A 17993-nucleotide genomic window follows, 5' to 3' on the forward strand; every position below is an offset into this window, starting at 1 on the left:
TTTTGTGTGTACTCTCTGATGTCCAGGGGCATTTATTTCCAAAGAAATAGTTACTGAAGAATAGAAATAACAAATACAGGGAGATAGAAGGCATTAATGCCAAGTTCACCTGAGCATACATATTGTTCAAATACCAGAGATGAGTGATAGTAAGACATTAAATCTCAGTCCTTCAGATGAAGGTTCATCACTTTATACAGAGAGTCCCAGGGTGTATATGTGTGGTGCATGTATAATATACTTGCACAACTGGATTCTCTCTCCAAAACATACTGCGGGCATCAATAGTCATCCAAGTTGGTCATTTTTCAAAATAAAGTCATTAATTCTCTTTTTAAGAGCAGGCACAAGTTGCAGTGAACTGCCTAACCACTGCTTTCAGAGCCCAAGTTTGAATGAGCTTGGTCTACAAGACTGTAACAAGTAAACTACTTTCTAAATAGAGGATATTCATCAAAAGAGGTTTTTTGCTTAGATAACTAAGACAAATGTCCCATTTACATGGTAATTAAGTTACACGATTCCCACATGCGCTAAAATTACAAAAACGTGTGCTTTGCAGTGCACACAGCAATAATTCTTATTATTAAGAAAGGCAAGATCACATTTCTTGGAGAAGAGATTTTTACAGATTTTTAATACTCCTTATACAGAGAGAACAAGCAGCTGGATCCTACACAGCTGGAGCCAGATCCCAGCTTTCCTATAGTCCAAAGCCTCTGTGATACAGAGCACTAGTTTAACTACAGTGACTAGTTGAATTACAGTTACTGAAAGTGTCGGACATTTTGTGCATTGAACCAATTTGAAGAATATTTGAAAACTACTCAAGAGTACACTGTCCAGTCTACAGACTAGACATCAATGAAGTCTTTAGATAGAATCATAGAATCTTTAAGGTTGGAAAACACCTCCAAGATCATTAAGTCCAACTGTTAACCCAGCCCTGCCATGTTCACCACTAAAGTGTCACATCCACATGTTTTTTGAACCATTCCGGGGATGGTGATTCCACCACTTTCCTGAAGAGTCTATACCAGTGCTTGACATCTGTTTCAGTGAAGAACTTTTACACAGCCACTCCTCATATGATTCTCTCTATAGACCCTTCCCCAGATCCACTGCCCGTCTCTGGACATGCTCCAGCACCTCACTATTGTTTTTATAGTGAGGGGCACAAAAGAACACAGGATTTGAGAGCATAGCCTCAACCAGTGCAGAGTACAGGGGAAGAATCACCTCCCTAGTCCTTCTGGACACACTATTTCTGATACAGGCCAGGATGCCTTTGGCCTTTATGGCCACCTGGGCTCACACTGGCTTCTGTTTAGCCACCATCAAAACAGCACCCTCACATCCTTTTTTTGCTGGTCATCTTTCCAGCCACTCTGCCCCAACCCTGGAGTATTGTAAGGGGTTGTTATGACCTGAGTGCAGGACCTGGCACAACTGCATTTCAATCTGTTATCTCAAACTTTGCACCTATACTTTGTTATAACTGATTATGCCATAATATAAGCTTGCAGAACCTGCAATTTTCAAAAATGACTAGGAGGAACACACTCCACAAATACTTTCATGTTCAGTCTTTCCCCAGCTCATCCACTGGCTTAGGATCAATTTCCTTATTTATTTTCTTTGAACTGAACAACTTAACTTCATGAAATCAATTCTGTAAATTTAACTTCTCTCAAGATTGTGTCCCAGATGTGTAAAACGTATAACATGATTTGGACCACAAAGACCCCAAACATATATCCTTTCTTCTTCCCAGCAAAAGCACAGTTATTGGAGTTTTCAGACAAGGAGGGAGCACTGGCCGTTTCACTGAGTGAGAAAGTTTCAGTCTCCACAGTGCCAGTGAGGCTCATGCCTTTCCATGATGAGGAGTATTTCTGAAGTTCAACCCAACACTTTCCCACACCACAGGCTTCTCTCTTCCCCTTCAAGGCACCTCCACTGATACATCAAATCCATCTATAAGAAAATAATTTTTGCCAATTGTAAATAATTTTTTTTTTCCTTTTTTAAAATCTACCTTGGTTTTTTGATCATATCTACTCTATGATCTAGTATATCATATCTACTAGATCATAACTACTAGAGATCATGTCTAGTATAGATCTATCTGGATCATATGGTATGGACACACAAATTTAAAGCTGCCCAGAGAAAAGCATTTCAATAAAGTGTTTAAATCTTTACTAGATTACATATAACTTTTTGTGTGTGTGTGTGTGATATTCCACAATAATGGTGGTGTTAATGTAAAACACCACTATTCTTATTATATTTGGATTCTTGTCCTAAATAATGTTATGGTGTGATCAGAGATTGATGCCTGTCATCCTTGGTACACTAAAAATAAGGAACGTAATTTCAGTAGAACCACAGAGTTACACTGTAGCCAGCACTTGGTGACAATGAAGGCATTGGGGACGTCCCACAGCACCTCTGCAGCATGCCAGAAGAATTCCCTTTTGTTTCAACATACAAAACACACCAGTTGGTTTTGAATGGTCTACTTGATTTTAAAAAACCTGTTTTTCCAAGAAAACAACAAAATTCTTCCTCTTAAGTCTCAGGAAAAATGACATTTCAATTCCTTTTATTAAATCAGCTTTATCTTATGAATTTCATCTACCATTTCGGGCACACCAAGTGTGAAATTCACGTTCCCCTGAATTCAGTAACCATTAAACCTGGAAAGAGGTTTGATCAGCAAATTGAGTACTTTCTCCATACAAATTAACAAACATGAACATACAAATATGAACATAAAGGCCTCAGATCACAGAGGTTTTGCCCACTTATCAAAAAAACTGCAGCTCCAGCAGGCTGTTCCCTCCTACAGTAAGGAATAATGGAGACTGGCCTTTGGCTCCAACTCTCTAAGCAACATATCTGAAAAAAATACATTAAATGCTTACAGTCCTAATGCTTTTCCAAAATATCCTTACTACACCCTTAACTATCTGAAGCACATTAAATTTCCAGCAGTTCCATTTCCATTTTTCAGAACTTAGCCAGATTAAAACAAAACAAAACAAAACAGAACCTATTATTCCACATACTAACTTCAAAGCATACATTTGCAGAAATAATTCGGAAATATTTAGACACTAAAAATCCCTAAGAAACAAAACAGAAATTATAAAGTACTTTAAAAAAATATCAGTTGCTCATTTCCTCTCTACTTTTACAAGAAAATCTGTGGTTCCTCTTGGGTTTCAATTTAGAAGGGATTCGGATTACTACTTAAACTCAAAGGTGTCTCTGGCAGATACAGACATTTCATCATTATATTGTCTCGCTGAAAGGGCAGTATTGCACATAAGGTGTACCATATCTTCATCACGAATGTGCTGTAATGGCTAACAAGAAAAATTGTAAATTATTTACTTAAGCAAAACCAACTAATATATTAAGGGGATGACATGTTCTGATAAATCAAGTAATTTTTCCTTCTCTTTCATTTCCTCTAAAACTTCAAAGCAATCTAATGTTGTTTATGCATAAAATTTAATCCTTTCACCAATCTGTAGTTTGATTGAATTTGCATACTCTATTTCCTACAAGTCAATGTGAAGAGAGCCTCCTGTAATTGAAACCATTTCCCCTCCAGTCCTCCTATCTTTGTTGTGGTATTTTCTATTAGTAGGTCTATTATGCCTAATATCCGTAATGTTGGCAGATTAGAATTTTCACTTAATGCAACCTGTATCTATAAACCACTAGGATGAAAAAAGAACAAATACAAGAAAAAGGAAATAATAATTACCTGTCTTTGATGCCACACAGATCAATGTGTAAATCACTAAAATTCCCCAGGGAACCTTGCTGAACTAAAATGAGGTCCTTGGGCTGGTTATCAATAAAGATGAGCCTCATACAGCCTTGAAAAGCAGTAATGGGATTTAAACACTGGGAATCAGTGAAATTGTCAGGGCACCCTGTGGGAAAAAGAGCAGAGGCAGAGAAGAATATTGGAATGTTCAGCTATTTCTGCTGGGATTTCATAATGCAAGAACTCATAGGCTTATAATTCCAAATGTTTTTATTCCTTGTGCTATGCAACCTCCTGTGTTATAAATCCAGTTAGGGGATAAAAAATAGAGAGCAGCCAGCTACTGGAAATATCAGAGTATGAGGTTTTCACAAGTGATAAGCAAAATCAAAATGTGATTTTTTTTTCATCTTTAAACTCCACAGTTGATAGCAACTAACTCACATTGAAAAAGTTGTACAAAATGTAAAATCATTATGAGCTAAATTCTGTTACTGAAGCAATGCACACAGTAAAAGGATGAAATCCTGTGGGCAGCAAGAAAGCCATTTGTATCTCTTCCTCAATATTTAGACAACTCTGAGATCCAAAGCCTCCTGTGCATCCTCACTTAGTGCAGTATCCAGAGGGTTCATCAAAATCAGACCCTCGCTACAGGAAGCACTACACAGAAATGTATTATATAAAAAACAGTTAATGACACTACTGTTATCTAAATTAATACTTGCACTCCAAAAAGGGGAAGATAGTATTTTTCAAGACTCTTCTTTCCATTTTAAAAATTGAACTAAACCTATATTCATTTCCACGAGAGTACCATACCTAAATACCTCTGTAGATCTGAGCCATGTCATCTAATTTCTGAAGTCTAGAGTCACTGAGCCTGATCAGAACTGTGATATCTACAGGAATATTGATAATACTAATAGTTCTAGGGCCTTTTAACAAAGCAAAACAAAACAAAAACCTAAATATCCCACTTGTGGTTAATAAAGTTTTGTAGATTTTGCATATTTTGCCAGCTAGATGTAGGTATCCATTGGCTACCAATACAAGTTATCCACTTTTACAGCTGTGCTAGCAGTTCTGCTTGTTCTCTCTCTGTCAGGCGTAACCAACACCCTTCAATCTGCCCACAGTGCTGTATACATTGCAGCTCAATTGGCTGTCCAAAATCAGTCATTCCATTTGCTCTTAGCTGCGGAGTTCTCCCTGCACCTGGGGAGAACTCAGTGGTGAGCACCTGAGGATCTGCATCACAAAAACCTGTCTGAAACAACCTACCTCCAAAATAGTAGCTGTTCCCAGAGTAGATCCTTGAGACAGTGGTTGCATGGCTGGCAGTGGCAGCATTGTTATCCAGTGTCAGGGTAATGCGATGTCTTCTGGCATTGATGTTAACAGAATGCCAAAGCCCATCGTGGAGATTGGTGCCTGGCAAAAAACAAGTACAAAGAGTGAAAAAAGAGGTGCAAGAGACAACTGTGGTCTTCAAACCTCCTGTTGCTTCCAACAGGTGACCACAAATATGCAGTCGATCCAAAAAGAGGGAGAACTGTAAGTTGAAAAGAACTCATTACCTCTGGAAACAAACTGGCATAGAAAGGCCAAAGAAAGGGAAAGCTTGTAAGAGTATTTAAGTAGGTCATCTCCATTTTCATCTAATCTGGTGCTACAGGGACTCATCAAGCTAGCCAGATCCTTCACCTTTGTGGTAGCACATTAGTATAATTTTGTGCACCTTTATGTCTATCTTCAGTCTGTTGATAAATGCTTATAGGTCCCAGAAGCATGCAGAGATCTCTGCTGAGCTTCTGGTACTAAACATGTGCTTGAGGTCACAGAGGATTAGATTCAGTGAGACAGTCATACCCTGCTCTCAGGCTCCATATGAAACCTGGCAGTCTCCAGTAGGTATCAGCAGGATTTGTGTTTCTTAAAACCCTTTAGCATCAATGCAGCACACAGTACTATTAATGGATGCACTTTGCACCTTTCCACATTGGATTTCAACATGGATCTTCTGAGAACTGTGATTGTTTCTCTGACCAGGAAAAGATAAATGAGAGATAACGAGGTAGCCTCTTTCTCTTCTACACACTTGTGCGAAGTGGGATATGACCCCTCTGTTTCCTTATTCTGAAAATCAGTGTTCCACTGTGGCTCTTGAAACAGCACCACAAAGCTACAGAGAAACTCCACATCCACTACTCTGACAGCTGTAAAAAACACTGGGCAAGCTTCTGAGCTCACACAGTGGTGCAGATCAAAAGTAACCTAACAACAGTTCAAAATATGCTACTGTCAGGCTGGAGTCACTGAGATCAGGTACAGACAACTAGTATTTACTCCCCTCCCTAACAGAATATTTTTGTTAATGTAGCTTTCAGAGAAAACAAACGAGCACTTAGCAACACAAAGAACTGTGGGAACAGTTCAAAACACAATAAAAAAAAAATGTGGGTGTTATGTGTATGAAAAGCCATTTCATTATGAATTCGAAAATGAGACTATTTCCTCGGTAATGGCTGTTAACACATGCACAATTGCCATGGAATTAGAGGCTGGTTTTACAGCAAAAATGTATGATTTTTCAACTAGAACGAGTCCATTTTGAAGTGAAATATGTTGCTGAAGTTTGAAACTATGACAAAACAAAATAGGTCCCATTTGGGGCAAAAATAGGTTCATTCTTGAGCAAACGTGAGTTTATTGTGAGTACCTGACATCTGTGGAACATGGCATTTGCACTTTCTGCATATTTTCCATGTGTAAGTAGCCAGTTTAGCCATGTTTTGGATAGTACCAAAGGCTGGGCTAAGGTTCATGATTTCAGAATTACAAAAAACATACACATCCAAACAAATATTGACATTGTCTCAGTTTTGTCAACAATTTAATTAGGACTGCAATAAAGGCTGGAACCTCAGTTTTCAATGTTCAGTTGCAGCAAACTATGGCTGTGGCAATCTACATGAACAAGAATAGATGCAGGGCTGCCTCATTTTCTATAATAAAGGGGAACAAAACACACAGGGGAACAAAACAGAACAGCTCTGCTTTGACAACTCTGTCAGTTTTTCTCTCTGCTTCTTTTAATAGATACAACTATTCTCTTTTAGTCTTTACAGGGGATATTTTAATATTAAATGTTTTAAAACATCTGCTCTCATATCTAATAACAGTTATTATTAAAACAATTATATTTATATACATTTAATAACAGATATTATTATTATTATTATTATTATTATTATTATTATTATTATTATTATTATTATTATTATTTCATTTCATCTGAGTTCTATCAGTCCACCTTTGGCAACTAGTATTCCAACAATGCAAAATATTAATTTCCCACTCTCCCCCTCCAGCATGGCTACATAACAGCATGGGGACATGCAAAGGCCCTAGACTAGGAACATCTCTGTTTGGGATGCCAGCATGGCTTATGTAAGTCACACTGGCATGGCAGCAGGGCCACTCTGGTCCTGCCTTTGTTGTACATCTGAAATTGTTTCCCTGATGTCTCTGTAATCCAATGCAAAGGCGTTCTGGTAAGAGTTTACAAGCAGTTTCCCCACAATTTTAAATTAAAGAGGCATCCCACCAGCTGCACTGAAAAAAGCAACTTGCAAAGTGACTAAGGAAGCTCGAGGGAGTGTAAGGAAAGGAAGCCCATGCTCAGTCTCTCTTCTGACTGTAGCACAAAGGGAGAGTGTAAAGCTACAGTCAGAGGAAGAAAATCAGCTTCAAGGCTGCCTTAACTTGTGCTGGAGAAAGGTACAGTGGCTGAGCTGCCTCCCAGCTGACTACTGAAGACAGGAAACAGGAAGGTCTTCATGTGACCTGACTGAAGATAATTTAGCATGACTGCTTAAGAACACAGAGGCCGATCTAATTGTCAGACAGTTCGAGTCTAGAGATCTCAGAATGCCAATTTTCCATGCTTAGGTCAAGCTGTACCGGGTGGCTCTATCACTGGAAATCAAAAGAAAATTTAAAAAAGAAAGTAAGATTCGGTGCTTCCTTATTTCTTGATTCTTTCATCCTGTGGAGCTGAAACTCTGTGTTTTAGAGGGAGACAAACGAAAGTAAACAAAAAACAAGCACCTTCACTGATTTCCACTGGGTTCTCAGTCTCTTTTTGAATAAGTAATGTCAATCTCCCACCATGGAGGTAAACCAAGAGAGGTCCTGAATTTTCAGACAATTCGGTGAACAGAAGTAAGCCATCTTTATTCCATGTTCGAAACTGGAAGCTGACTGACAAACCATCAATTTGAGGAGTGCCGGGTAGTAGCAAGTAGCTTCGACTGGTGCTCACAAAGGTGATGGGAACAATTTGTGGTTCTGAGCAAGAAAAAGTCACGTTCCCCTGCAAAAAATAAAAATCAAACATAATCAGTATGACTTTTTTTTTTCAGTCATCCCAAAGCATCTTTATATAAGCTCACTGGATTTCTAATGGCCCTCAAAGCTGAAATAGGTATTATTATTCAGACACAAATTTTGGGAAACCATTAGGAAATGTATCTGTCCATGCTGGGAAAACACATCTAACTTCAAAATTTTACTTTCATCCTAAATGGGAAAGATCAAAAAATCAAAACAGTTCTTAGAAGGATCTAGATGTGTCTAAATGTCCCTTATCAACACCACGCCTTAGTTGATTACGTCAGTCATCCAGCCCTGAAATCAATGGTGCTATTTGCCCAGAAGAGCAGCACATTTACTCAAAGCAGTCAGCAGAATCTATACCAGCATGTATCACTGCAGTCTGTGGAAGAAACAACTCCATTTTGCTCAGCCATTGTAGATTACCCAACCAAGTCATTCAAGACATAATAAAACCTTAACAACATATAAAGCCAGGAGGCATCTAAGGAGCTATGTCTTTTAGAGCCACTTCAGGAGATTGTTGCAGCCACCTTGCTTTGAACTAGGCTGCTTTGTAAAATACTAACTGTAATCTGACAAAAACATTGGAGTGTCAGGCTTTCTCCATGATAATGCTTCTCATCAGAGCCCATACCTCACTCTAGCAGGATAATTTTAACCAACAGCACTTGATGGATGTGCAGGAAGTTGCACAGTGCTTGGGGAATTCCTCTCTGCCATCTCAGACAGCTGATGGAACTGTTCCCTATCACTTTCAAATGTCTTTCCATCTTGTATTTTAAAATGGAAAATAAAGTATCAGAAATAGACTAAGTTATCACTGGATGAAAGAGCCCTTGGTAGATATTTATCTATATAGAGTTATTTACATATTACCTGCCCAGTGAGGTTCAGAATGCTACATACCAGATTTAGCAATGGCAAAAGGAATCCATGAGCATATTATATTAGAATGAGTTTTGAGATATAATCCAAAATTTATCCAAACTCCACTGAACATCAGTTATATGGGAAGTAGGACAGAAATTTGTTCTCAGCCTTTAAAGTTTCTACTACCTGGTGGGTTTTGCCTGCATAAGAGTTGCCACAAGCTTTTTTTTGCTATTGTTGTTGTTATATATCCACCTCAATTTTCAATCAAATTCATGCCAAATTACAGAAAACAGTCAACTGCAGGATTATAAATAAATACAGTTAACCTTCTCTAGAGCTGTTTTAAGTTTAGACACTTTAAATGGCAATGACTATTTTCCTTTGAAATTTTAGACCTTTACGCTGCTTTCAGTATTTTACACAAAGTAGTAAGACATTTATTGATCATAGAATGGTTTGGGTTTGAAGGGACCTTAAAGTTCATCTCATTCCAATCCCCCTTCCACTAGACTAGGTTGCTCAAAGCCCCATCCAACCTGGCCTTGAAAATTTCCAGGAATGGGTATCCACAAATTCTCTGTGAAAACTTTTTCAGTATCTCATCACCCTCACAGTAAAGAATTCAGATATGATTTTTGTCTCAAAGTTCTTTCCAGATTTTTACCTACCTGCAGAAAAAGCTATGCCTAGGTTGACTTAATGGTGCCAAAGAAGGCAAATGCTAAGATGAAAAAATATTTTGCAGTGCACAACAAATTTTCAGATGACCTTAAAACAAGCCAGTAAAGACCTTGTGTAGTTAATATGCTTCCAGCTGTTTGTAGCAGCACCATAACAAAGTATCACTGATGCATAGGCATATGCCCAAATATAAGGTAATGTTTCCGTCTACATTTGACATGAGATTCTGAACACATGCCACTAGTCCTAAATTCAGGGGTTGCCTTCACGCCTTGAAAAACTCAGCAACACTCCAGTCATTCACAGTATCTAGCAATTCACGTAAGCTGGGATATGCACAGAAGTCCTGTCCTGACACATGATCAGCAAAGAGTGTTGATTCCATGGCCAGCGCTGGGACATATGGAGCTACACATCTCTTCCCTTGCTTAACCTGGCGAGACTTCAAGCTCTGTAGCCTCTTCATTGACCAAATTGAAGAAGAGTGTGACTCTACCTGCCACAAGAACAAGCAGGTGGAAACGCATAAAGGTGGTACCGCAATATTCTGTGCATATGAGATTTAAGGTACATTTTTGGGATAGACAAGAGGTGTGTCTGCCTTTTGGGGGAGTTCTTTTCAGAAGGTATTTTTGTTACTCTTATTCAAAAATTGAGATCTCCACGATGTAAAGGCCTTAATTAGTTGCAGTCAGAGCTAAAAACTAGACAGTGTTTGTGGAGAAAAAAAAAAAAGATAAATAAAGTTGATGCCATGTAAACTTAAGTCAGTTGAACTGACTCATTTAGGAGGGAAACACCTTCTAAAAGCAGCATTCTAGAGTAAAACCAGATGATGTAGTTAATACACACCAATCATAGCTGCTAACATCCTTACACTGACCAACGCTGTCCACCTTCCTAGAGACAATAACATCAAAATTCGATTAAGAAATATGGAACTGTTGATTTGGAAAACATTTGTCCGCTGAAGTGGGATAGGTCCCCTTTACAAAAACTGTTAAACTTGTACTGAATTTTATTCTCAAACAAGTTTTGTCAGCAGATCTAAGTCAGAAAAGTAAACAGCTCCCTTTAAACCTGCATCTGATCACGAGCATTTTGCTTTAATTGGCAGTAGTTCTAGAACTCTCCAGGGTATATGCCAGATTTCTGGCAGACACTTGATTTTGTAACTGAACCCAGTTCAACTGAAAAGTTGAAGCTCATTGGCTAGGAAATGGGATAAGAACAGTCTAATCCCTAGAGACAATAAAGGAGATGCTCAGCTCTACTCAGCTGCTGGAAACTCTAGCTATACTACGGCATTCAAGAATTCCATTGAGTCCATCCTCAGACTGATTAACGACTCCTCTAATAAGCAGTGAAATCTTTCCAAAAGAGTTTTTATTGTTCTTACAAAAGAAAACTTCTGAACCTAAAAATGCAATGGAGTTATTTACAATTTTTTCACTGGCTGCCATGGTACTTGTCTAAGGAAAAGAGTGGAACCATCCCAGATTTCTGCAGGCAAGATACAGTTTTAGAAATGATTCTTGTTCAAGTAAGGTGTTGAATCAACAGGCATGTTACAGCATTTTAAGAAAGAATCAAAGCCTTTCCTATTAAAAGAGAATGGAAGAACACAGTTGCTAAGTGATGAGGATAAAAGTGGATTACATTAGAAGATCCTCTGAGCCATAAAACTCATCCAAAACTGACTGGAGCCCTTCCAGTGACTTCTGTGGGACTTCAATAAAACCTGTATAACTTTAATGAACCATTTCAGTCTTTTCTGGCCTTTCTTCATGTAATACTATGTACTGTTCAATAAAGAGAGAAGACAACACCATAGCCAGGGCAATTGGTATCAAGTTTCTTATACATTCTCCTTGTTCTCAGAGAATACTAATCAAAAATAAGATGCACTTGGGAAATTATTCAAACTGACAGCTGCGCTGAAATCCTCAGCACTTAGCCTACCAGAGGATCCAGGCCAAGATCACAGCTTGAAAAGAAAGAACAATAAATGAGTATTTCTGAGCTCTTATTCTACCTGCGGGTTAGAGTATCAAATGGGTGCTTAACTTTTGTCATTAATCACTCTATGGATACTGTCCAATAAAAAGGATATCTTGCTTTCTGCAGAAGATTAGAAAGGAATACTTCATATGACAGGTAAGGGGACTAAAATCCCAGGCCTGGCTGAGATACAAATGTGGTAAACTGGCCAGAATATCTCCAGCTGAGAAACTGGAGGAGTATTTCTAGCTGTGAAGAGACTGAGTTTGCAGATGAATTTGGGAGCAAGGTGACAGGGGAAAAAAGTGACCTCTGATGCAGTTTCAAAGGATAAGATGAAAAACTGTCGTTCGACTCTGAACAACTGGATTTTAAGAATGAGGGAGGTCCCTTCAAATCCTGTTTTTAAATTAACTATCTCAAGCAGAACAGATGTCAGGAAACCCACATAGATTTCAAATACATTTCAAGACCTTGCTAAGCACTGAATGAAAAGCAAATCAAAGTAAGATCCCAGCTCCAGCCTTCTGAAATACTGTTGCAAACTGTCTTCAGACAGGATATGGGAGAACCAAGGTGCACAGTGTTACTTGAATTAGGAGTAGTCCACTGAGTGAGCAACCAATCCGTTCCAAGAGCAGGGGTCCATACCCACCCTATACTGAAGGGGATTCCTCTTTCACTAAGCAAAATTATGAAAATCTGAAAGCTTTCCTGATCCAAGTTTCATTGAAACTAATATACCCCTGTGATAATCAGTCTCATAATAAAGACTTGCCCTATCTCCACTTACTGTAGGTATCATGAATGGTGATAAAATTCTAATTGTTTATCACATTGCTTTAAGTTGTTTACACTAAGATAATGTTCCTAATGTGGAAAAAGTAACACTTAGTAAAAAAAAAAAAAAAAAAGAAGGCTTCAAAAAACCTGAAACGTTGTGACTGTGAGAGAATCAGAGATTAGATGCTTGGCTAAATGTTTATGGATGTTCTTTATCACAGAGTCCTAAGCTATGTCACTGGCCAGAAGCAGAACAAATCCTTTTACCATTTTTATGTCCATAGTAACTGTACATTATTGTTTCATTATATGGTACAATAATTAAGGGTTGATGATAAAAGATGGGAGCAAATATAGACATAATTGGAAAAATTACATTTCTCTGAGACAGGAAAAGGAAAAAAAAAAAGACAGGAGGAAATGCAAAAAAAGAGTGACCAATTAATATTTTCCCTTTGTGGTAGATTCTCCTTGTCTGGATGCCAGGTCCCCACCAAGGCACTCTATCACTCCCCTCCTCATGGGGCAGGGGAAGAAAATAAAGATGGAAAAAAACCTCTTGGGTCAAGAAAAAGGCAGTTTAATAAAGCAAAAGCAAAGGCCGTACACGGAAGTAAAGGAAACCAAAAGATTTATTCTCTACTTTCCATCAGCAGGTGATGTCCAGACACTTCTTAGGAAGCAGGCTTTCAGCAAAGGCAGTAGTTGCTCCAGAAGACAAACATCACGATAATAAATGCTATCCTCCTCCTTCTCCTTTTTCTTGGCTTTTATTGTTGAGCAGATTTATATGGTATGGAACATCGCTTTGCTCAGTTTGGGTCAGCTGTCCTGGCTATGTCACCTCCCAGGATCTCACCTACCCCCAGGCTCCTGGTGAGCGAGGAATATTGGAGAGGTGTCCTTGATGCTGTGCCAACATTGCTCAGCAGTAGCCAAAACACTGGTGTGTTATCAATACCTTTCTAGCTACCAACACAAAGCACAGTCCTCTGGGGTCTGCTATGGGGAATTAACTCCATCTCATCCAGACACCCTCCTTTGAACAACAAGTAGGAATCAAGCCAGCCTTTCAAATTCACCTTGCCAGATGTCTTAGATTAAACTGGCAAATTATTACAATCCAAGTCCAATTTTTGTTCCAGCTCAAGGTAAAGTGATCTCCAGCTTATTAAGTTTTATTGCCTGGAACAAAACACAGCAGCAAGGATTTTTTAATTATTATTATGAAACAGAATCACATCTACCTTAAAATAGAAAAATGTACAGAAAGCAATTCTTATCAGGATTTTTTTGGTTTGGTTTTGTTTTTTTGGTTTTTTTGTTTGTTTTTTTTTTTTAATGTATTAGTTTCCTTTAATAGATTTTCCTCTTTTAAATTCCAATTATCAGTGTATCATAGTATAACACCATCCTAAATGACTGGTTTGAAATAAACACAATCCTGACTCTTGATTGTGATGGGGTCAGCTTGCCCCCTTTCTGTTATGTCAGGTAGCCAAGTGCCAAGTAGTTCCCAAGGCCTTACCAATTGAAATAAGACCTTACAAAATACATTAAAGCCTTGGCTTTGAAGCAAATTGCATTCCATCCCATTTTCCTTTTTCCCTGCTAACTCCTCTGACAATAATTAGCCATCTCCCTCTCCTACAGGGACTAACTGCCTTATCACGTCCCACCTTGAAACATCCTGCTCCACTCAGCAGGTACTAACTGCCCTATTCATTCAATTTGACTATCCAGATAATGTAATAAATAAAACCCTTGTTTTATTTATTAGAACAATTGTTTCTAACCTGTAACTTGCTGAAGGCTGATGACTCTCAAAAAGACCTTATTTGCTCAGAAACATGTCATTTTTTTCTGCAGTCTTATTAAAAAATATGGTCTCTCTCCTCAAAAGTCTTGCTTCACTTGTCATCACAACTATCAAAATCCTAACATAAAAAAAACTTTTATATCAAAGAGAGTATATTATTACAAGTGTGTGCTGGATTATATATTTGCACTCTGAAACTCTAGAATTGTAGACAAAGCCAACTGAAATCAATAGGAAAAATGTCATTTAAACAGACTTTATTTCAAGACCTTAATTGAGGCGACATACCTAATTTCTTATATCATTCAGCAACAATAAAATGGGACCTTAAAATGAATGCTATTTATATAGACTTCCTTGCTACTCCACACTACAGGTAGAATGTGAAGGAGCCTCATCTGAAGACCCAGAGAGCAGAAGGAGACACAGAAGAAAATATAAAAAGCTATTTTTACAGGAACCAAATATTTCTGGAATCTGAGTTCACCTGCCTTACCTAAAACCGAGTAAATTCAGTTCTCTTTCTAATTGTGTGACTCAAAACTTTCATTAAATAACTGAATAAAACTTTTTTTTTTTTTTAGAAGTTTGATTTAGTCCTTAGGAAGTTGTCACTAAGCATTTCCAACATTTTTTATTTATGATTCCTATAGTCTGACTGCAGTGCAAAAACTAAGAAAAAAATCTAACTCCTGATTCTTCAAATCCTAGTAGAGGCCTTCACAAATCACCAGCCTGATATTCAAAGATAGATCAACACTTGCAATAGCACTTTGGTAGAACGAGACAGGCATAGACAAGTAAATACTTCTCAGAATGAAGGTATCTCAAATCAGCTTAATAAAATAGCATGTTTGGATTCTCTATAAAGGGAATGAATTATTAGTTTACATTCTCCTGTCACTAAGTATCTTTCCTTGCTCTTTGATGCTGGCAATTGGTTATTTCCCCAAGGCACTACAGTGATACATTTACATGTCACCACATCCCTTGCTGTGCTGAACTGTCACTCCCAGATTCAACATGGCAGGCCAGAGTAGAAATTCAAGCATATCTGAGGGCTGACAACTTCTGCCTTACAAATATCCTGCACTCTTCTCAAGTCAGCACAGGGTTTGCTCTGCTAAATAAAAATACAGCTTCAATTTCTATTAGCCAGAGGTAATGGAAGAGAAAGGGAGATTGTGTTTTTCTCAATTTCAGTAAGTAGAGTGAAACACAAGATAAAATACGGCATCTTTTCATGACCTCTTAATTTATTTTCATCGTCTAGACAACTTCCTATTTTGACATAACAAATCAGTGAAGCACAAAAAGACTTAAAAGGCTGGTCACAGGTCACATTTGAACGATTTCAAAAGATGCAGCCTGAATCTAGCAGTAGGTAAGCACTGGTGGCCAGGATCTTATAGCTATTTTCAGGATGTTATAGGTATCTTTTCTCTCATCTACTCCATTAACCAGATGTATTTAGCAATTCTCAATAGGTTTCTCTTCCTAGAACTTGTTGCATCTCCTCCTACATCTACATACATTCTTAAGCAAAAAACCCTTCAATGAGGACTTCTCCATCCCAGATATCAGCAGGCCAAGTTTCCTTCTGGGAAGAACAATTCTCTTCTGCTTCTTGTAAATGTGGCTCTTATGTGCATATTTTCCTGCCCCTAACTAATTGCCCAAGAAGCACAAGTAACTGCTGTAAACCCTGACAGTGGCAATTACAGAAATTTGACCACTTGACATTAAAACCAGTAATCACTTTGGAAAGCACATAAAAGATCCCCTATTACTCCTCTATGCTCAGTGACCTAGGGGAAGGAAAAACCAAACCAAATCAAACCCACAAACAAACAAACAAACAAACTGAAACACACACAAATAAAGAAAACCCAAACAAAGAACCCAAAACACTTTCCCTGATGCTATCCCCCCCCAACAAAAAAAAAGCTGACAACATGCCATCAGGGACAGAAGAAACCCCAGAGAGTAGACAGATATCCTGTCCAAACAGATAGGGCCATGCAGAGAGGTTAAGTATCAGGCAATATAAAAATGGAATTCTGAAGGCAAGTTTCAGTTCAAAGAGACACATCTCGTTATCTTGAGATGCCTTCTCAAGGGGTTTTATTGCAACTCTGACAAAGTGCAAATGAGTTACAGAAAAGAACAGGCAGAATGATAATCACAGCCACCACCCAAGAGTACAATACATACTGCAGTAATCTCTTATTGACAACCTGTAGTTTCTCCCTCTAACTCTAAATGCAGCTGATTTGAGACCATTATTTATATGGATGAGGAACTATATCATAAGAGGAAATCTCCAAAGCTGATGTATCATTCAGCTGCTTGTGTGAAAGATGTCAAAAGTAAAAAAAACCCAAAAAAAACCCAAACAAAACAAAGCTGATGGGAATGAAAACCCACAAGTTTGGCTCACTGACTGTGTTAACATTCACAAAGGCATAGAGTGAAGCAGAGACTGAGTGTTGAAGTCTGCCTGCCTTTGGAGGACAAAGCTGGCGTTTCTGAGCATTAATGGCTTTCTAATCCCACACTAACCAGTTTGTCCTCAATTATCTTTTCCTGGGAGACAAAGGTATTTTGGGGACTAACAATGCAGAACTATCCCTGATGGTCTCCAAAGCTGGGGAGAGAACACAAGTATACAACACATTTTTGGAAGAAGTGATTTCAAGTCCCTGCTACATTTAATTATTTTTCTGTGCCTTTTCTTTCATCGCATTTTCACTCCAGACAACCTTAGCAACTACAAAGACATGAAGCAGAGAAGCTTGCAGCTCCCTGGGGATATGGCTGGTTGCATGACAACCTCAACGTGCTTGGAGTAAAAGCATTTAGTGCAGAGTAACTCTGGCAGGGAAAAGACTACATTTAGCTAGAACAAGTTATTTTAATTTGAGTAAGTTAATTGCTAAGGAGTGGTGAAGAGCAGAAGGTGGCAAAGGAAGATCCTGTGTAACCTAGAAGAACATGAGCATTGCCAGAGGAGAGAAATAGCTGTGATGCAAAGAAGGTTGAAGAACAGATTTACATGGACCATTTCTCATAGAAGGGTGTTCATCTAAGATTGTGATGTACCGTTAAGTGTGGCAACCTTTCCATGCATTTTGCATTCACAAGTGTCACAGAAACTGAGCACAGAGCCTCATAGACCTTGAGAAATGCAGTACAGCAGCCAGGCTTTGAAAACTATGGCGTTATGTGAAAGAGACTGAAAAATGGAGGCACATCCCCACTCCCTGACATTGAGGAAAGGAGCCGGATTCTGAGACTGAGCCAAGTATTGCAATAACGGAGTTTCGTTGCTTGGGGCCACTTATACCCAGACAATGCTATTCAGAGAAAAAGTGCATTGAAATTTTTTCTCTTTCCCTTTAGAAAGGCCTTCCCATTATCCAGTAGCAAAACAACCAGCTGTTTAATGACCTAAGAAGCAGACCAGGGCTCTTTGCTTCCCCCTTAGCAAGTAAGCTGAGGGGAAGAGAAATTTAACACAGTTCATAAGACTTGAGCCTTTTGAGTCCTCACTCATAACATCAAACTCTAGATTATTAAAGCAAAGTCTCTCAGTCCCAGGGGAGCATCCTGGAGGCAGTCTTGACTGCCAGCAACACAATTCGGGAC

The 17993-nt window shown here is 38.5% G+C and overlaps 1 protein-coding gene across 2 annotated transcripts in view; it reads right to left on the reverse strand.

The window, feature by feature from the left end:
- CNTNAP5 (contactin associated protein like 5) overlaps positions 1 to 17993 on the reverse strand; it is a 288828-nt gene that overhangs the window by 124990 nt on the left and 145845 nt on the right. The window contains exons 8-10 of one of the 2 annotated variants that reach the window (XM_017823576.1): positions 7901 to 8165; positions 5072 to 5221; positions 3782 to 3953 (exon numbers count right to left, since the gene is read on the reverse strand). In XM_017823576.1, the coding sequence (XP_017679065.1) occupies positions 3782 to 3953; positions 5072 to 5221; positions 7901 to 8165 (587 nt within the window). Of the gene's footprint in view, positions 1 to 3781; positions 3954 to 5071; positions 5222 to 5367; positions 5547 to 7900; positions 8166 to 17993 lie in introns of those variants that run through there. The other variant, XM_017823577.1, reaches the window with a different exon arrangement.

The sequence above is a fragment of the Lepidothrix coronata genome, unplaced genomic scaffold, assembly GCF_001604755.1.
Source record: "Lepidothrix coronata isolate B3197 unplaced genomic scaffold, Lepidothrix_coronata-1.0 Scaffold103, whole genome shotgun sequence".
NCBI lineage: Eukaryota > Metazoa > Chordata > Aves > Passeriformes > Pipridae > Lepidothrix > Lepidothrix coronata.